Consider the following 19,966-nt stretch of genomic DNA (forward strand, 5'->3'; position numbering starts at 1 on the left):
AAGTAAGTAATAGTAATAGTTCGTAAAAACAAGAACCAGTTCAAGGACATTTATCTCATCCACGAATAGTACTGAACAGCATGCCAAAAGCGGGTTGACTCTTTATGAGGATTGTTCAAATATGAATGCATCTGAGCACATAAAAATGTATCCTTGATAGATTTCAATGAAAATTTTATTTGGTCCCCTGGAAGTATTCACCTTCAACAGATTTGCAAAATTTCAGTCTTCTAATCCAATCCTTGAAGCCTTTTTCGTAGTATTTTCTAGGTATACTATGAAGACACTGGAATATTGCAGAACCGAGGTGTTTGCGCTGCACAAAGTTTCGACCAGAAAGGTATTTTTGCGCCTTGAGAACAAAAAGAAGTCACACGGGGCAAGGTCAGACGAATAAGGAGGGTGACGAAGGGAGCACAACAACCTTTTCCTGCTTCAGAAAGTCTTGTACAATAGACGCCTTGTGCGATGACGCGTTTTCATGTAGTCTGACATTGGCCAAACCAGTTGCGGGTCTTCGAGTTTTGAAATATTTCTTTAGTTTTCGAAGAACTTTAGTGCAATGCATGGTCTTTTGCCAGACTTTGTTGCCCATATTTTGTTCTGAATCTTTCGTTTGGGCTCAAAAAAAGTGAACCAATGTCTCGTCACCAGTGACGACATTTGCGAAAGATCGTGCATTTTAATTTGGAAACTGTTTAAGCAACAAGTTTGCGCATTGCACGCGTGCCTTTTTCTGCTCATCTGTCAACAGATGGGGAATCCATCTAACACAGATCTTTCTCATTTTCAAATTACGTTTCAGAATTGTATGAGCTGCTCTTATGAGATGCCAACTATACTAGCTATTTGTCTAGCGGTGTATCTTGCATCAGTAGCAACTATTTCTTTCACTCTAGCAACCATCTTGGCAGACGTTGCTGTTTTCGGCCGACGGCCATGTGGTTCATCATCTGTTGAAACTAACCAACATTTGAATTTCTTAAACCAACGAATAACTGTCGAAAAAGATATTTCATTATGCCCATAAACAGAACATATATCATTAAAAATGTCTTTACACCCTATGCCAAGAACACAACGATTCTTAATACAGGACCGTACGGTGTACGCTGACCTTCTTCCAACCATTTTTGTATTAGTATACACGAGTAGGCAATGTTAGCGGGCGATAGACACAGCTAAAGTGAACGGATTTTAATGGGTGTGGTATCAATGTATAAATGAACAAATAAAATACAGACACCAATGAAAGAAAATAAACGGACTAGCAATACTAAAACAGACGTGTTACAGTTGTATTATTTAACTGTCTCCAACAAAACTTTTTTTTTTCATTGGTGTCTGTATTTCATTTGTATTTTAATTTTTAAACGGCGACCGTAGAGTTTTATTACATCGTTTCTGTTTTATGGAGAACCAATAAAGTCTTGCCTTTTCCCTGGCCAATTTTAACGGTCTCTTTGATTTATCTCTCTGAAAATAAATGAACGTTTCACCAGGAATATGAATGAAAATATATACAAACAACTGATCAATACTTTTATCATGGACCAAACTTTATTTAAGTTTTGTATGAACAGCTTAAATGCACAACAAATCAGTAATGAAATCGCAATGTATTGGTGTTAAGGGACTGAAAGTAACCAACTGTAACTATACTGATTCAACCCGATTTTGGCATGCTGTTCAGTACCATTCGTGGAGGAGAAAAATATCCGTGAACTGGTTCTTATTTGAACGAACTAATACTATTATTTAATTAATGATATTGTTCGATGTTCATCCTTGCTTTATGTTTATGTGTTGATGTTTTTTGACAATGTCCGCAAAAATATGTTAAATGTTAAGCGAGCATAAAAATGTAAAAGTACAATATATTAGAAATGGCGGGATCAATATGATGATATAAAACTATCCAAATTAATTTATTCATTGTTAGGCTTTGAAAATAATGACTGTTTTTAAGACGGATAAGACTTCGCAAGTAAGACACAGAACGGTATCCACTTGATTGCGTTGCATAGCGACCCACTCGAAACGGCGTTGCATTAGGTTTTCGACCGATTGTTCAGAAACAACCCTGAATAATTCTATTAAAATACACACACTTTGTTTTAAGAGTGTAGCCCTTTACATAAAAAGTGTTTTAACAGTTACTTGCTCCCGAAAAACACTAAATTTGAGGCGATATTGTCAAAAACTGTCAAAAATCTCCTTCCCCCGCCGGACTGTACAGAAGTGTTTGAATAAACGGCACAAATCTCAGCAAAATAGACACATGTGCTAAAATATAGACACATTTGCGCTCCAGGTGCACCCATCGTTTTCATTTGATTCGTTATTTAACGGGTAAAAATTCCTTTAAATCATGCTTACAATTCCAGAAATCTGTAGTATCGGCCATATTTCTCCATCTGATCGGCGTAAAATTCACCGCTCAAACAACGTTGGAACCACTTGATCTGATAAAGCTATGGCCAGTGTGGTACCACGTACATCAATTACATACCGGTTGTATGTCCAGAGTGTATCACCGTGCATCAGATACACACCAAACGTTTTCAATGGCTCATAGTCTACTGATATATTGATGATTAATCTTTGTTCATTGTACTATATACTGATATACTGCTATCCTGTTTTAGTGTTACGAATGAATTTCTTCAAAATACATTTATATTTAGATTCACGTCTTTTACTTCACTGTTTATGGTCGGACGAGTTTTAACGTTATAATATTAGAGAACCATATATATAGACTGGCTATATAGCCAAATACGATATCCTCTTTAAATAATATCATTATATTAATATTATTATTATTATTATTATTATTATTATTATTATTATTATCAAAAGTGTTGTTGTTGTTATATATTATCATTATAAAAGTTTAGAATTCACTTAAGATCGAAAAGCACAATGAGGGATGAACACGATAAAAAAAATATTGTCGTTGTCTTGTCCTGTCTTAAAATACTTGTCCGATGTTTAACTATGTACCAGTATAAACCGAATTTTATGTGATTAAAATAAATGTGATTTATCTATTTCGTTCCATATAACTCAAACATAAAATTCGGTTTATACTGAAAATCGCAAAAGAAGTTTAGGATGTGACACAGATGATGAACATTTTACCATTATTTTGTTGGAAGTGGCTATTTTGTTTAATGGTCGTAACTTCCTGCATAATGCGGGAGAGATAATGCTGTTGTCATCGGAAACGCCCCCTTGATTTAACTTCCCTTTGTCACGGACCAGGGTAATTCTATCAAATGTTTCCGCAAGAATTACACGAAAATCTCAATTGGAAAAGGGAAAAGGGAAAAAGGTCTATTCCGTAGAATTATAACGATTAAACAAATGGTATTCATCTATTATGCGGTTTCGAGAGGCATTAGTACTTTCGAGAGGCATTAGTACTTTCGAGAGGCATTAGTACTTTCGAAAGGCATTAGTACTTTCGAGAACACATCCGCTTGAACACATCCGCTTGCACATCTTTTACTATATATTATATATATTCAAATTTGTCCTTTTTGGAGCATTCACTAGCGCTTTTTGTACTGGGCAGATGTTTGCAATAAATACAAAAATGTTCACTAGATTTGCTGTATATGTTTTGATTGGAATGTTCAGCAAGTGTGAGTACATTATTTTAACATTTTGTTGCCTCCTTTAGTTTTTTTTTTTTTTTCTTGAGACATTTTCTAACTGCTCAGACTACAAAATGTAGTCATTTTATATGTGACAAAAAAAAAGATTATAGATTAGCAACTATTACCGTTAGTAAGATTTAATAATAACTATTGGTATTTCGAGTTCGATGAAAATATTTAGTGTTTTGTCTTTGCTAGTTCTTAATACGCAACCAAACTTCGCACTTACAATAAAAAGATTATACATGGATAAAATGTCATGTTATGTCAGTTCATTTGTACATGCTACATTTGAATTATGTTCAAAAAAGGAACGTTTTCAATGTACAATAAGAAAAAAATGCATCTAGAGCATTAGATAAATTATGTGTATCATATTACACAGGTTGTTGGACCAATTCCGAACCCACTGAGCCAATATTTATCTTAGGACTATTTTCCTATAATTGCGTATGAATTTACGCATTTCATTCACGAGCGTCATCTTAAGTCGAACTTTTCTAGTACCAACTAAACCAGATGGGGAAATCTCGTCCGGCATGCAAGAAATTCACTGGTGATCCTTTACGAAGTTTGTTCAAATTATTTCGTTTTGTCAAATAGTAATAAAAATGATAATAAATACATAGTCGCCAGAATATAATACCTTTTTCCTAAAACCGCTGAACTGCTGGTCTGATTTCGAAAAAATATTCCTTAGATAATGATCTTCCAGCGTTGTCCTTCTTAAATAAATTCGGCCAGATAGCGTGGTCACATTTTCATATAAAGAGATAGTGGAGGTTTAAAAATGTTCTTGTCAGAAAGTGCCTGTTCGACTTTAAAATAATTTCACGCAAATACCTCTTTGGTGACCGTTTACAAACCAAACTCGCCAAAGACATGGCTGTCAGAGCTAAAACATAAAAAATATCTATAAATAGCATTCTTCAATCGATTGTCTGATCATGAAACAGTTTCACAGATATATCCCTAGGATGTCCATCTACCAGTTATATCATCAGTAATATGTCAAAAAGATACTGCCGCCAAAGTTAAAAAAGATAATTCTTGAAACGCCACTTTTAAACCATTGATCCAGTTAGGAAATATTTTTAAAGGAATGCTTCTTTGGTGTGCCGCTTCTAAATTTGAAAAGCTATCTTGAGTTGTCGTAAAAAACACGGCTGCTTAGAGCGGGTCTAGAATTCCCATTTATGGCAGGGGAACGTAAATGTGAAAATATCATATGTTTGTCTTGATGCCAGATATGCGGAAAAAAAAAACGTGAAAAAACAAGGAAAAGTAGAACGAATGTATTACATATCATTGATAAGCGCTACATGTTACATTTTCAGCTTGTTGATTCCGTTGTTTGTTTTAAGACAAATATAAACGGCTTTAATGTTTACTTTAAAGTATAATTAAAGTATAGATAAACTAAATTAATAAAAGATTGATATCATCCTTGTCGAAATATTAAAGTAACAAGGGCTTTTCACTTAATTTTAAAAGTAAACACAACTTTTTCAGCAAAAACTGTTACATATTTCAGGTTTGCCTGGATAAAAAATAGCTGTGACGTCTCCCACTTCAACGCTGACAAACAATTCGATACAAACCCCAAACGAAACCATCGCTGAGGCGTCAAACAATGTGAGACTAATTTCAAACGAAACAATGGCTGACACGTCAAACAAGTCGACACCAACCCCACACGAAACAATGGCTGAGACGTCTAACAATTCGACACTAACACCTCTCGAAACAATGGCTGAGACTTCAAACAATTCGACACTAACCCAAAACGAACTAATAACTGAGACGTCAAACAATTCGGCATTAATCCCAAACGAAACAGTGGCTGAGGCGTCGAACAAAAAGACACTAACCCCAAATGAAACAATAGCTGAGACGTCAAACAATTCGGCATTAATCCCAAACGAAACAGTGGCTGAGGCGTCGAACAAAAAGACACAAACCCCAAATGAAACAATTGCTGAGGCGTCGAACAATAAGACACTTATCCCAAACGAAACAATGGCTGAGATTTCAAACTACTTCGCAATATCTCCAAACGAAACAATGGCTGAGGCGTCAAACGATTCGACACTAATCCCACACGAAACAATGGCTGGGACGTCTAACAATTCGACACTAACCTCACACGAAACAAAGGCTTGGGTGTCTAACAATTCGACACTAATCCCACACGAAACAATGGCTGGGACGTCTAACCATTCGACACTAATCCCACACGAAACAATGGCTGTGACGTCTAACCATTCGACACTAACCCCACACGAAACAAAGACTTGGGTGTCTAACAATTCGACACCAACCCCTCACGAAAAAATGGCTGAGACGTCAAACAATTCGACACCAACCCCAAACGAAACAATGGCTGAGGCGTCTAACGATTCGACACTAACCCCACACGAAACAAAGGCTTGGGTGTCTAACAATTCGACACTAACCCCACACGAAACAAAGGCTTGGGTGTCTAACAATTCGACACTAACCCCAAACGAAACAATGGCTGGGACGTCTAACCATTCGACACTAACCCCAAACGAAACAATGGTCAAGGAATTTAACAACTCAATACTTATCCAAAATCAAACCACGTCTGCGATGTTTACCAAGCCCATCACGAGGACAGATCTGAAAACCGAGAAAGCACATAGTTACACCTCATAATGGCTCGGCAGGACTGAATATAGACAGCTTCTACTTCGTCACGTTACTGGTGATAGGTTTCATAATGTGTCATAATAAATAATTGAAAGATACAACAATCCAACTTATGACATCCAGTCGTTGTCATCAAGTTAAGGTAGTTTTGCACATCCCGGTCAAATCGTTTTCCACAATGAAGAATTTGACTAATTTGTGATTGCTTATAACTTGAAATTCTTAGAAAATTCAGCAAATGAAAAGATCAAGCTGCTTTTTACTTGTCGACTGATTTGAAGAATTCAGACCCTTCGAAAGATTTTATCAGAGACTAATGGAAATGACAATTTTGAGGACATTTTTGCGAATAGAATTTTTTTCAATAGTGTAGATTTTAATGAAGGTGTTCCCAGCTGTAAATCATGATATTGTTTTCATATCTATTGCCTATCATAATTTTTCACGGTACACAAATCAATATGAATACATGATAAAGTTATATAGACATGTACTTTCCCACTCGCCTAGATTGTTAATATATATATTTACCTACAAAAATTCAGTCCAAAATTCGGATTATATATATATAAAAGGGTCTTTACAGCAGTAACTAGATGGGGGATTCTCTATTCGGCAGGGCTATCGCCAGCTTCGAAAAAGTGGCTCGGCCGTGGGACCGTGAGTGCCGAAGGCTGGTTGGGTGGAGGTGAAAGCACGAGAGTCGAGATTTTTTCCCCACTCTTAAAGGGGTGGGGCTGACCGTCCATCACGGCCTTGTTCGACTCTCATGGGCTTTGCAAGGAAGGATCTGATCTGGTAAAATCATCATGATCATGATGTTAACATATCAAGTGTTTTGTAACAAGTCTGCTCTACGGCTAAAAGCAAATTTCAAGAATATACATAGATTATATACTTGATTTTTCTTAGAATTTGACATAACTCGAACAAATTTGTCAACAGTTGGAAACGCTGATGATATCTTATGAAGAATTCTAATCTCTATATACTGGACAACATAACAAGAAATGAAATTCATTTTCAACAAAATTCTGTGAACATAATTTACAAAGTCTATCTTGTCTATTCAAACCAATGAATCTACCAGCCTCAATTTCTAAGGAATTTCTAACACAATCTAAAACGAGACAACTCTTTACGTCACTTATTGTTTCCTACATTATCAAAATATTTCTCAAAACCAAAAAATCACCTTTGTACTTTCTGTATAAATCAAGTTTCGACATATTTTCAATAGAGTCGTGCCATTTCTGTACGAACTAGTCACGCAAACGTTGCTTAAATAGAGCTGTATAGTTAACATTATTGTCGAAGTGTTCCATAACATCTGAATATCCTGTTATTGTTAAGGTTCTATTAGTAGCCCAGCAATTACCTCTTGTATTATTCAGCTGATCAACATAAATGTTGAATAATTGTGATGTGGGTTGTTTCTAAATCTTAATCCAAAATTTCAATGCTCTTTCTTGACAAAAAACTGACAATGGAAATCTATCCTATTTTCCAAAAATCGCATTATTAGGTGTTTGTTTTTTACCCCTAACAAAATATTTACAAAATTTAATATGTATCTTATCCACTAACTCACTACAGTTGTACTCTACCTAGATTTCAGATCCATACAATAAGATTGGTGCAACCATAGAGTCAAAAAGCTTTAATTTTGTTTTAATGTCAAAATCAACTCTGTCAAATAAAGACAGTAAATTATGATTGGCCTTCAAAGCTTGGTCTGATAAGGCCTTAATAGCTAATTTCATATCCCCTGTGTAAGCAAATTTAACGCCTAAATATGTAAATGTATCTACAAATTCCATATGTACACCATTTATTTTAATAGCTTTATCATGAATGTATTTACGCTTTTCAAAATCACAAACTTTTGTTTTCGAAACGTTAATAATGAAACCTCCCACTCTCGAATCAGCTCCTCCCACTCTTGAGTCCGCTCTTTACACTTTCAAGTCCGCTCCTCCCACTCTCGAGTCCGCTCTCCCTACTCTCGAGTCCGCTCTCTCTACCCTCGGGTTTGCTCTTCTCACTCTCGAGTCCGCTCCTCCCTCTCTCGAGTCCACACCTCTCATTCTCGATCTCTGCTCATTCCACTCTCTAGTCCGCTCCTCCCTCTCTCGAGTCCGCTTCTCCCTCTCTCGAGTCCGCTCTTCTCACTCTCGAGTCCGCCCCTCCCACCCTCGAATCCGCTCCTCCCACTCTCGAGTCCGACCCTCCCACTCTCGAGTGCATTCCTCACACCTCGAGTCCACTCCTCTCACTCTCGAGGGCCGCTCTTCCCACTCTCGAGTTCACTCATTCTCATTCCACCCTCGAGTCCGCTGCCTGGAAAAAAGTACTTGTGTCATACCAGTATATCAAATTTTTCCAGGGGGAAAGCTTCCTGACGACGCCCCCCCCCCCCTCCACTCTCATTCAAGAATGAGAAAAACCTTCATTTACTACAAAAGTTAGATCTCAAATGCACCAGAGGAGGCCACCATTTCAAACCAGTATTTCAAAATTTTCTAAACGCACATGGACAGATGCCCATCTCTCGTACCTAAATGCCTTCGGCGCTATGCGCCCCGACAGTGACGAATGCGTTCTAGATTGGAGCCCCCCCCCCCCCCCCCCCCCCCCACCCCATACACACGCAGTCAAATATTTCTGGATCCAGGCCTGCATGGGGCATCGATTCCACGATCCCCCGGTTGAGAAGTCGGCTAAACTAGTTAACTTTTTGTATAATTGAGCTGCGCCATGGGAAAACCAATATAATGCGTTTGCGACCAGCATGGTTACTGACCAGCCTGGGCCAGGATCCATGCTGTTCGCTTGTAAGCCTCTTGCAATTAGGGAATCCGTTCACGAACAGCATGGATCCTGACAAGACTGCGCAGATGCGCAGGCTGGTCTGGATCCATGCTGATCGCAAATGCACTGTGTTGGTTTTTAAATAAGTATTGTACAGTATTGTGTTGTGTTGTGTTGTATTGTATTGTATTGTATTAGTTCTCCTACTGAAAACTGGAATGGTGCTAATAGATATGTGGGATGGCAGCGTATAAAGAGAATCCGCCGTCTACGCCTCTGGCGATACCCGGAAGAGCAGTAAACTTACGCATGCGCAATAGTTATTTTCACCTGAGAAGTCATGAATGACAGGTAAAGGTGTATAGTTGTAAGTAAACAGTGTAAAATTACATGTTTAGCGAGTTATCGAGCGTTACTTATCTTGTCAGCTATGTAGCATTCATTTGCATAATTTTAAATTTCCCTTTAGGAGTGCGAAAAGATGAAAAAACTGAATCGAAGTGAGTGTGACAAATTTTTGCTTACATCTTACAAAATTCTGCTTCTGAAACCACATTGTATGATTCCCGCGTGTTGTCAAACGTTTATATTATCATGTGTGCCGGTGCGGTCACTTCTTTTGTTTGTTTATGTTCAGTTAATTATTTGAAGATTGTAAAAGCGTGTAATCTATCTAGGTTTAAGTTACCGTCTATGTGTCAACCGAGTTATTTTCGGGTGGGGTAAAATTTTAGCTTGTGTATAAACTTTATTTGTTCAGATAAAAGATTACATATGTATAGAGGAGTATGACGGATTAACACATTGAAAAGGTACATTAATTGGTGATTTCGTTATCAGATGAAATTATTGAATATACAAATAATGCACAGTTCTTAAATATAATTACAGTGCTTTAGGGTATAGCAGATTTTAGGGTATAGGGGATAGGTTGATAAAATTTGTATTTAGACTTGAATTATTATATAAATTTTCATATCATTCTTTTACTGGCATGCAGACAGACATTCTGACATACATTTTAAATGATTGCTTGTTGTGTTATTTTTCATATGTTATCAAATAAAAATCGAGGCTACTGGTACTGATGATAAACCCGGACAGATGATAAAGTCGACCACCTTGGAAATATTTGATTGCAATCGGTTATTTATAAATTTGAATACACCATCTAATAGTTTCCATTTACAACACCAACTGGTGTAAATAAAAACAAAATTGGTAAATATTCTGTACAAATAAATGACTTACATTTATCTGTATAAAAAATATTTATCCAAAATTACTGGGGAAGAGGGTGTTTTTTTGCGGGGTGCGACACCTTATGTACCAGTCACTTTATGTACCAGACACTTTATGTACCACTTTGACACTTAGTGTACCACCTATATATTATATAGTAATTGTATCTCATTGTGTAGCACTGTCAATATGTGATAATTACCTGTGAAAACAACTTTGATTAATCAGCTTAAGTCCATAGAATGTTGTTAACATTTCTATGTGCATTTAATTTTACCTTTTAATCATGACAATTAACATTTAAATTTAGTAAAAAATACATTCCAAGTAACTTAAAATATAACATTTTCATGAAATCAAAACAAAAATGATCATCCAATATATATCATATATGTGGTACATAAGGTGTCCAAAGTGGTACATAAAGGGCTGGTACATAAAGTGTCTGGTACATAAAGTGACACATTCTTTTTTGCGCATGCTCACTGTCGCAACATGAAGGCCTGACATTGGGTCACTTTTCATTACTTGATCAGGAATGACTGTTGCAGCATTTTTGGGAAAGTTTCAATATAATACTACTAAGAAAATTTTGTAAATGACAAAGTGTTCGAATTTATCATCAGTCAGCCTGCTTACAGTCCCCATTTTACTAGCCCCTTTCAGGGCCTCACTTTATGTCAGTTTGCTAACTAATTATAAATTTGAATTATGTTAAGTTTTCAGCAAATGTTAAGCTTTATTTTGATACCAACCATTGATTACAAATTGCAGAAATAAAAAAGTTACAGGTAAAAAACCTCATTTTCTGTTCGGGTTTATCATCAGTACCAGTATCCTTTACTGACTAAATGAGTGTGTATGTAAAAAACATCAATGAATGAAAGGCATTTGACAGAAATTTAAAAAGCTGAATGTTTTTGAACAGAGAATATATTATTATTCTGATTTATTGTAAAAAAATATTGGGAAGTTTGTTTAGATGTGGATTTTAAACTAATAATGGAAAAAATGACCAAAGCTATCCTGCACACCCTAAACCAGCACGTACGTAAACAATAGCATGGAGAGAAAAATCACATGAATTTCTATTAAATGCTGAATGTTTTGAAAAGAATAGCTGTTTTCTGTCTGATATACAGAAAAAAACTACTAAATTTTGTTTCTTTGAATTAGAATGCAAGAAAAATTAGTTAGCTATCCGCTATACCCTAAAGCACTGTATTGTACATTGCCCAGCCAATTTGTCTTACATTTTCAACCGTGAGCCATTACAAGATGAAAATCAGCAGGGTTTATTTGGTTTTATACATTTGTGTGATAAAAAACATTATGGAAGTTACTTGCTATTATCAGATTATGTTGAAAAATTGAGTTTGAGTTTTTACAAAATATAGATCATTATTAATATTTATTTTAAGGCAGTGGCTAGAGAACCGGAATCGGTTCCCTAGACTGCGAACTTATTCGTCCGGAACCAGTTCTCTAAGCAAAATACCGTGCATAGGCTAGGGAACCGGAATTTTATTTCTATGCATAATGCTGCCGAAATCCACATTGTTTCTTGGTAAGTGTCATGCATATTATTATCTTAATTAATTTTACTATTCCCTTGCATTTAACTGCATTTACTGTCTCCAAAAGTGTACTCGCCGCATATATACCGTGTCTGCCGTATTGGAATGATATAAACTAGTACGAATAAATGCGTGAACTATACTTCGCAGTTTTTAAATGTTATTAAATTTTGCTTTAAACTTTTACTGTATTTAAATTATTTAAATATAAAATAATATTCTTTAAATACTGGTTTGTAACACCTCGGCATTTCACGTTCAAAGATATGTAATCAGTACTAATTAACAGAAATTACTTGATTTGTTTTAATCGTTTCTTTTATTGTCTTACACCTTTTAAGTTTAAATTTCAAGTTTATTTCGACTTTCGCATTCATTCGTACTAGTTTATTTTATCATTCCAATATGGCGGACAGTATGCGGCGAGTACACTTCTGGAGACACAGTAAACACAAATAAATAACAGGGCATAGCTTGCTGAAATAGTAAAATTAATTAACTTATTAAGATAAGAACATGCACATGATACTTACGAAAAGAAACAAAGTAAATTTCGCCAGTTTATGCATAGAAATAAAATTCCGGTTCCCTAGCCTATGCACGGTACTTTGGCTAGAGAACCGGTTCTGGATGAATAAGTTTGCTGTCTAGGGAACCGATTCTGGTTCTCTAGCCACTGCCTTATTTTAATTCTTGAGTTGGGATGCCAGCTTGAATAATGACATAATTCAATAATTTCGCATTCATTCCGTTTTAAGGTTGGGACTTATCTATAGCATCAATTGGTGGTTACTAAGATCTAATTCATACTTTGTCAGAATAAGCCAATTGCATGCTTCACTAATGAATGAGGTGTAGCCCGCCCGCTTAGCTCAGTAGGGAGAGCATTAATCTACGGGTCATGGGGTCGTGAGTTCGATCCTTGGGCGGGGTGTATGTTCTCCGTGACAATTTAATAGAAGACACTGTCTGAAATCATTCATTCTTCACACCTCTGATAATTCTTGTGGAGAAGTTGACTGTTACTAATGCAGATAACAGGTTTGTACTGGTACAGAATCCAGGATCATTGGTTATAGGTTAACTGCCCACTGTTACATGACTGAAATACTGTTCAAAAAGGGCTTTAAACCCAAAACAAACAGACAAAGTCATGCTTAGTGTAATTAGAATAATACGAAATATCCATAATGTTAATTGGCATTTATTGAGTTTCTGATCTTATCAACCCAGGCCAGGCCTGGTCTGGATCTATGGCAGACCAAGGGGGCAGTGCCCCCAGTTGGCAGAGGAGTGAGCTATACTCATCAAAGTAGCATCCAACTATATTTGTAAAGGAATATTTTCCCAAAATTAACCCAAAACTGCATCAGAGGCCACCATTTATACATATCTTTCAAAACATTTCAGGGGATGAGCCCACTAACCTCATTAAAATGAGGGGTATATAACCCGGCCCCTTCCATATTTCAAAATTTTGACCAAAAAATTGCCCCAGAGGCCACCATTTCATATCTGACTGTATTTCAAATATTTCCCTTGATTCCCGCCTAACATGAACATAGGGACCCTGTCTGAACCTACCCCTTCTCAATACTTTGTACCTTGTTGATGCTACTTTCATTCTAAACTGTGGTCTGGCTCCACCCACCCCCAACCCCATCAAATATTTCTGGATCTGGACCTGCAGGTTGTCAATTTGAAGAAAGAAGAAATTGTCAGATTCAATGTAAGCATAGCTGTATGAACAGGAAGTATGAGATTGCCTAGATTTTCAGCGTACCCCTGTGCCCTAGATCAAGTGGTTAAGGGCACAGACATTGAACCACTAACCCCTCATCCCTCTGGTTTTGAATACTTGCTAATGGATGTGGAATTCAATCATGTGCGGGAGCTGTCCGATATGGGCTAGGTGAAAGTTGGTGGTTCTATACCCAGGTCAGTAGGTGAAAGTAACAGTGGTTCTATACCCAGGTCGACGTGGTGCCTGTCTTTGCCAGAAGTAATGCTTATAGGGACATCTGATTTCTTCTTCCATTATAGAAGATATATGATCCGAGTATGACCTTATATTGTTGTGTTTGTGATGTAGAAGACACAACAAAATAACATAAACATTTCAATTCAGCCATACATGACATCAGCTTTTGGTGGCAAGTGACTCAGTCTTTGAGACCAGTGCACGCTGATCATTCATGGTCTGCAGAGTCATAGCCTGCAGCACTGTTCGCTAACCCATCAGTAAATTTTTCAGTGAACATCCCTTCAAATAACAAATGGTACTGCCCAAATTGAACGATGGACCGTTCCATTTAGAAATAATGGTAGGGTAAAGGTTAAGGTAGTTAATCAGATAATTAAGAAACAAATTTGTTCAAAACTTTTATAGATCTATCTTATTATCCGTTTAATTTTAATACACATTGTTTTGTTCGCTGAGTTCTTTCTAGTCTTTGTCATTTTCATCTGAAAAAAAACAAACTCGAATGCCATAATTTTATAATCTTTTGATAAAGTTATTTTATCAAAGGTATATTAGTTTGTTTGACATTAAAATATACTTTTCCTGAGGAATTATTTGAACATAAGAACTATCTTATTATATAAAAATTTGTCAAAGATTTGCATTGACAATTTTCTATTTTGCCAAAATTCATTAGAAATGCTGTTTTGTTAGGTTATACTCGGTATTTGGAAATTGTTGGATTTAAAATATGCATACAGTTTAAACTTAAATTGCCTGCTGGCAGCAAGTGATTCTGCCTTTGCGACCAATGCAGACCATCATCAGCCTGCACATCTTTGCAGGCTGATCATGGTCAGTCAGTAAGTTTTCAGTGAACACCCCTTCAAATAGTAAATGGTACTGCCCAAATTGAATGATGGAGCAGTCCATTTTAGAAATTTAGCAGGCTACTTAAAACCTGCCTTTTGGCTGAGATTGCGGAAATAGCCAAAATCAAATCAAATTTGAATGTAAAACCAGTAATTTATTAGCTTGACTATACAAAGTTTAAGGAGTCTATCCTTCTCGACCTGGCGTCAGCGTTGGCGTCTTTCCGCGTCCCCACCTTGGTTGAAGATTTTTTTACACTTTCTTTTTTTCATCATATCTCTGTAATTACTTGATGGATTTGATTCAAACTTAAAATAGTTATTCCTCATCAGCACCCAAATCATCTGACATAAGGGCCATAACTCTGGCACCAATATTTCATGATATATCCCCCTTTTCACTTAGATTTTCAGGTTAAAGTTTTGATGCACTTCCACTCTATCTTTGTTATTACTGAATGAATTTGATTCAAACTTGAATTATTGTTCAACATCATCGCCCACATCATATGACACAAGGTGCGTAACTCTTGCACAAATTTTTCATGAATTATCTCCCCTTTTTACTTAGAATTTCAGGTTAAAGTTTTATGCACTTTCACTTTACCTCTGTTATTACTGAATGGATTTGATTCATACTTAAGAAGTTGTTCAACATCATCACCCACATCATATGACACAAGGTGCATAACTCTAGCACCAATGTTTCATGAATTATCCCCCCTTTTACTTAGAATTTAAGTTTAATTTTGATGCATTTTCACTACATTTCAGTTATTAAGAAATGCATTTTATTCAAACTTGAAGTACTTGTTCCATATAATCATCATCCACATCATAATGACATTTGTATATGTTAATACTTTTGTGTTCATACTATTGTACATATGCCTAATAACAAATACAATAAAATAGTATTAAACTAAAATCATATGACACAAGATGCAGAACTCCTGCACCAATATTTTTATGAATTATGCCTCCTTTTTGTTTAGAATTATAAATGTACCGCCTCGGTAGCCTAGTGGTAGAGCGTCCGCTTAGAGTGCGGGAGGTCGATCCCTGGCCGCGTCATACCAAAGAGGTAAAAAAAATATGGTACTAGCAGCTTCCTCACTTGGCACTCAGCATTAAGAGGGTAGTGCTAGGACTGCTCAGCCCCGGCGTCAGTATAATGTTGGTTAGAACATGACTGACAACTTTTTAAAAACCACCTCAGTAGCCATTTGGTAGAGTGCCTTCTTAAATTTGAGTGCATGAGGTCTTGGGTTCAATCCCTGACAGCATCATACCAAATACATAAAAAAATGGTACTAGTAGTTTCCTCGCTGGGCTCTGAACATTAGGATTGGGTACTTAAAGACTTGTCATGTGTCTACAACATGATATACCAATGTGGCCGAGCACTTTTAAGTTTGGCATTGTGTTCACTGCTTATACAAGTATAGACAGCGTTGTTAATATGACTGAAAAATTGTTGAAAAAGATGTTAAAACCTGAAGACACACTCTTTTTAAGGAATAATAATGTTTAATTTAACCCTGTATCTACCCAATAGAAAATCCATGAGAGACACAGTTGGCATGCTTCCTGCCCTAAAGTCATTTTATTCAAAATTTTGAGCTTGCTTCACTGAGAACCTTTTATCAGTTTACAGAGAGCAGAGACCAGTCAAGTTAATAAACTTTCATAAATCAACCTCTATCAGGTTGCTTATGATTGAAAATTTACAAATTTGATTGATTGCATTTTATCAAAATATTTATACCGTAGATTCTACTCCATTATGTGAAATTATATGCATTATAAAACAGGGCTGGTAGAATCAAAATTGTCTTATTAGTAGTATTATTAGTAGTATAGGGTACATTTTGGGTCCAAGAAGCGCAGACTGACTTACTATTAAGATGATTAGGCAGTTGTGGGAGACATGCGCTTTTCTCAAAAGCATCTCTAGTTGCTCTTTGATTTTTCGACATCAGTAAATTATAGAACAATTCTTGTCTGGAGTTTATCTCCACAACCAAAGGTTGGAATTTAGGGAAACGTCATAGACAGGAAAAGCTCTATCAAGAGTATGTATATCTGTCCAACTGTCAAAATTTTGTTCTGCATATCTCTCAAAAAGTATTTGACCCAGAGTAATCACGTACACCTCACAAGATTGTTATTCAGTATGGGGAGTTATGTACCAGGGGTTTAATTTGGATCTCACACAGCTGAACCAGAGTTATGGCCCTTGACTTAGTAAAATGTACTCATAAAACGGGCCTTAATTTGTGATGCAGACATGTCGCATCTTGAAAAGTATTTGACTCTGTATTATGGAACTATACAGCAATATTACTCAGTATATGAAGTTGTCCTCCTGGGCTTTTGTTAGAGATATCACTTAGCCAGTCCAGAGTTATGGCCCTTGACTTAGTCAAACATGCATAAAAAGGCATAAAAGTTTGTGTGGCACATATCTGACGAAGTATTTGATCAAGGTCCATGAAACATCTTAGGAATGTTGAATTCAGCATGTCAAGTTGTGATCCTGGAGTTTTTTCTTCATTTCTGTCTAGAGTTATTGCCCTTGATTATCAGAAATATGCATTAAGGTGATGCAAGTTGGGGTCTTTTGTATCTCAAGAAGTGTTTAACATTGAGAAATAAAACGTTAGAGAAAGTTTAAAAGCACCTGCATGGACAGGTATTCTGTTTGGGATTTCACTCAGCCAGCTAGACCAGAGTTATGAAATGCTTAGTTTCGTAAAAATGCTTCACCTGGCATCATGTAGGAATATTATCCAGCATGTGAAATTGTGTTTCGTAGTTTTTTTTATTATTTATCCAGCATGTGAAATTGTGTTTCGTAGTTTTTTTTATTATTTAATTAAACTTTGCAAGACTAGAATAGTGGCCCTTAAATAAGTAAAAAAGCCCACAGATTTAGAGATTTAGTTTGTGTCCCATGTTCCTGAAGCTGACTTGACCTAGTTTCATAGAACATTTACAAGATTCATTATTACCTATAGCATTTGAATAAGTTTTACACCTGGTGTTCTCTAAGGGATTTTATTCAGCTAGGTAAGAGTTATAGCCCTTCAGTTAGTGAAATATTTATGTCTCCCCAAGGAGACATATTGTTTTTGCCCTGTCCGTCCGTCCGTCCGTCCGTCCTTCCGTCCGTCCGTACGTCACACTCCATTTCCGAGCAATAACTGGAGAACCATTTGACCTAGAACCTTCAAACTTCATAGGGTTGTAGGGCTGCTGGAGTAGACGACCCCTATTGTTTTTGGGGTCACTCCGTCAAAGGTCAAGGTCAGAGGGGCCCGAACATTGAAAACCATTTCCGATCAATAACTAGAGAACCACTTGACCCAGACTGTTGAAACTTCATAGGATGATTGGTCATAAAGAGTAGATGACCCCTATTGATTTTGGGGTCACTCCATCAAAGGTCAAGGTCACAGGGGCCCGAACATTGAAAACCATTTCCGGTCAGTAACTTGAGAACCACTTGACCCAGAATGTTGAAACTTCATAGGATGATTGGTCATGAAGAGTAGATGACCCCTATTGATTTTGGGGTCACTCTGTCAAAGGGCAAGGTCACAGGGGCTTGAACATTGAAAACCATTTCCGATCAATAACTAGAGAACCACTTGACCCAGAATGTTGAAACTTCATAGGATGATTGATCATGAAGAGTAGATGATCCCTATTGATATTGGGGTCACTCCGTCAAAGGTCAAGGTCACAGGGGCCTGAACATTGAAAACCATTTCCGATCAATAACTAGAGAACCACTTGACCCAGAATGTTGAAACTTCATAGGATGATTGGTCATAAAGAGTAGATGACCCCTAACGATTTTGGGGTCACTCCATCAAAGGTCAAGGTCACAGGGGCCTGAACATGGAAAACCATTTCCGATCAATAACTAGAGAACCACTTGACCCAGAATGTTGAAACTTCATAGAATGATTCTACATGCAAAGTAGATGACCCCTATCGATTTTGGGGTCACTTCATTAAAGGTCAAGGTCACAGGGGCCTGAACATTGAAAACCATTTCCGGTCAGTAACTTGAGAACCACTTGACCCAGAATGTTGAAACTTAATAGGATGATTGGTCATGCAGAGTAGATGACCCCTAACGATTTTGGGGTCACCCTGTGAAAGGTCAAGGTCACAGGGGCCTGAACATTGAAAACCATTTCGGTCAGTAACTTGAGAACCACTTGACCCAGAATGATGAAACTTCATAGGATGATTGGTCATGCAGAGTAGTTGACCCCTAACGATTTTAGGGTCACTCTGTTAAAGATCAAGGCCACAGGGGCCTGAACATGGAAAACCATTTCCAATCAATAACTTGAGAACCGTTCGGCCCAGAATGTTGAAACTTCATAGGATGATTGTTCATGCAGAGTAAATGACCCCTATTGTTTTTGGGGTCACTCCGTTAAAGGTCAAGGTCACAGGGGCCTTAACACTGATAACCAGTTCCGATCAATAACTTGAGAACCACTTGACCCAGAATGTTGAAACTTCATAGGATGATTGAACATGCAGAGTAGATGACCCCTATTGATTTTGGGGTCAGTCTATTAAAGGTCAAGGTCACAGTGGCCTGTTCATGTAAAATCATTTTTTGGAAATAACTTGAGAACCACTTGACCTACAATGTTGAAACTTAATAGGATGATTGGACATGCAGAGTAGATGACCCCTATATATTTTGAGGTCACTTGATCAAAGGTCAAGGTCACAGAAGCCTGAACAGTGACTTGAGAACCACTAGGCCAAGAGTGTTGAAATTTAGTAGGATGATTGGACATGCCAAGTAGATGATCCCTATTGCAGCCTTTTTGACTTTCGCTCCTGACCCCTATTGACTTCTTGCCTATAGGACTTTGCATTGGGGGAGACATGCGCTTTTTTACAAAAGCATTTTCTAGTTACATTTGTATATAAAGAGCTTCAATTCATTATGCATAATTATCGATATCTTTTAAAACATATCGCCTAGAGTCATGAACAATGACAGGAGTTGGGGGTTACTGTGTCCTGTGTTGTGTGTTTTGGGAAGAAATCTGTATAGTTTACAGAGTTATTGCACTTTATAATTAATAAGTACAATTCTTGTCCATAGTATTTCTCAGTGACCGC

General features: G+C 37.0%; 2 protein-coding genes across 9 annotated transcripts in view; both read left to right on the forward strand.

Moving 5' to 3' along the window:
- Positions 1-4,142: 4,142 nt before the first annotated feature.
- LOC128549480 (uncharacterized) lies at positions 4,143-8,897 on the forward strand. Of its 2 annotated transcripts, none has more exons than XM_053526138.1 (2): positions 4,143-4,221; positions 5,200-8,897. In XM_053526138.1, exon 2 carries the CDS (start codon positions 5,325-5,327, stop codon positions 6,342-6,344), a length of 1,020 nt encoding a protein of 339 aa, XP_053382113.1. In that variant the 5' UTR covers positions 4,143-4,221; positions 5,200-5,324; the 3' UTR covers positions 6,345-8,897. The 2 variants fall into 2 exon arrangements, with proteins under 2 accessions (XP_053382113.1, XP_053382112.1); XM_053526137.1 differs by having other exon boundaries at positions 4,145-4,236.
- Positions 8,898-9,468: 571 nt separating this feature from the next.
- LOC123540438 (rho GTPase-activating protein 18-like) overlaps positions 9,469-19,966 on the forward strand; it is a 104,685-nt gene continuing 94,187 nt past the window's right edge. For 2 of the 7 annotated variants that reach the window (XM_053526129.1, XM_053526130.1), the window contains exon 1: positions 9,714-9,961. The gene's annotated coding sequence lies outside the window, so the exon portion shown is untranslated. The other 5 variants (XM_053526127.1, XM_053526126.1, XM_053526125.1 and 2 more) reach the window with 5 other exon arrangements.

The sequence above is a fragment of the Mercenaria mercenaria genome, chromosome 16, assembly GCF_021730395.1.
Source record: "Mercenaria mercenaria strain notata chromosome 16, MADL_Memer_1, whole genome shotgun sequence".
Classification (NCBI taxonomy): domain Eukaryota; kingdom Metazoa; phylum Mollusca; class Bivalvia; order Venerida; family Veneridae; genus Mercenaria; species Mercenaria mercenaria.

Coding starts and splice junctions, on each gene's coding strand:
- LOC128549480 (XM_053526138.1), top strand. CDS start 5,325: ATGGCTGACACGTCAAACAAGTCGACACCAACCCCACACGAAACAATG.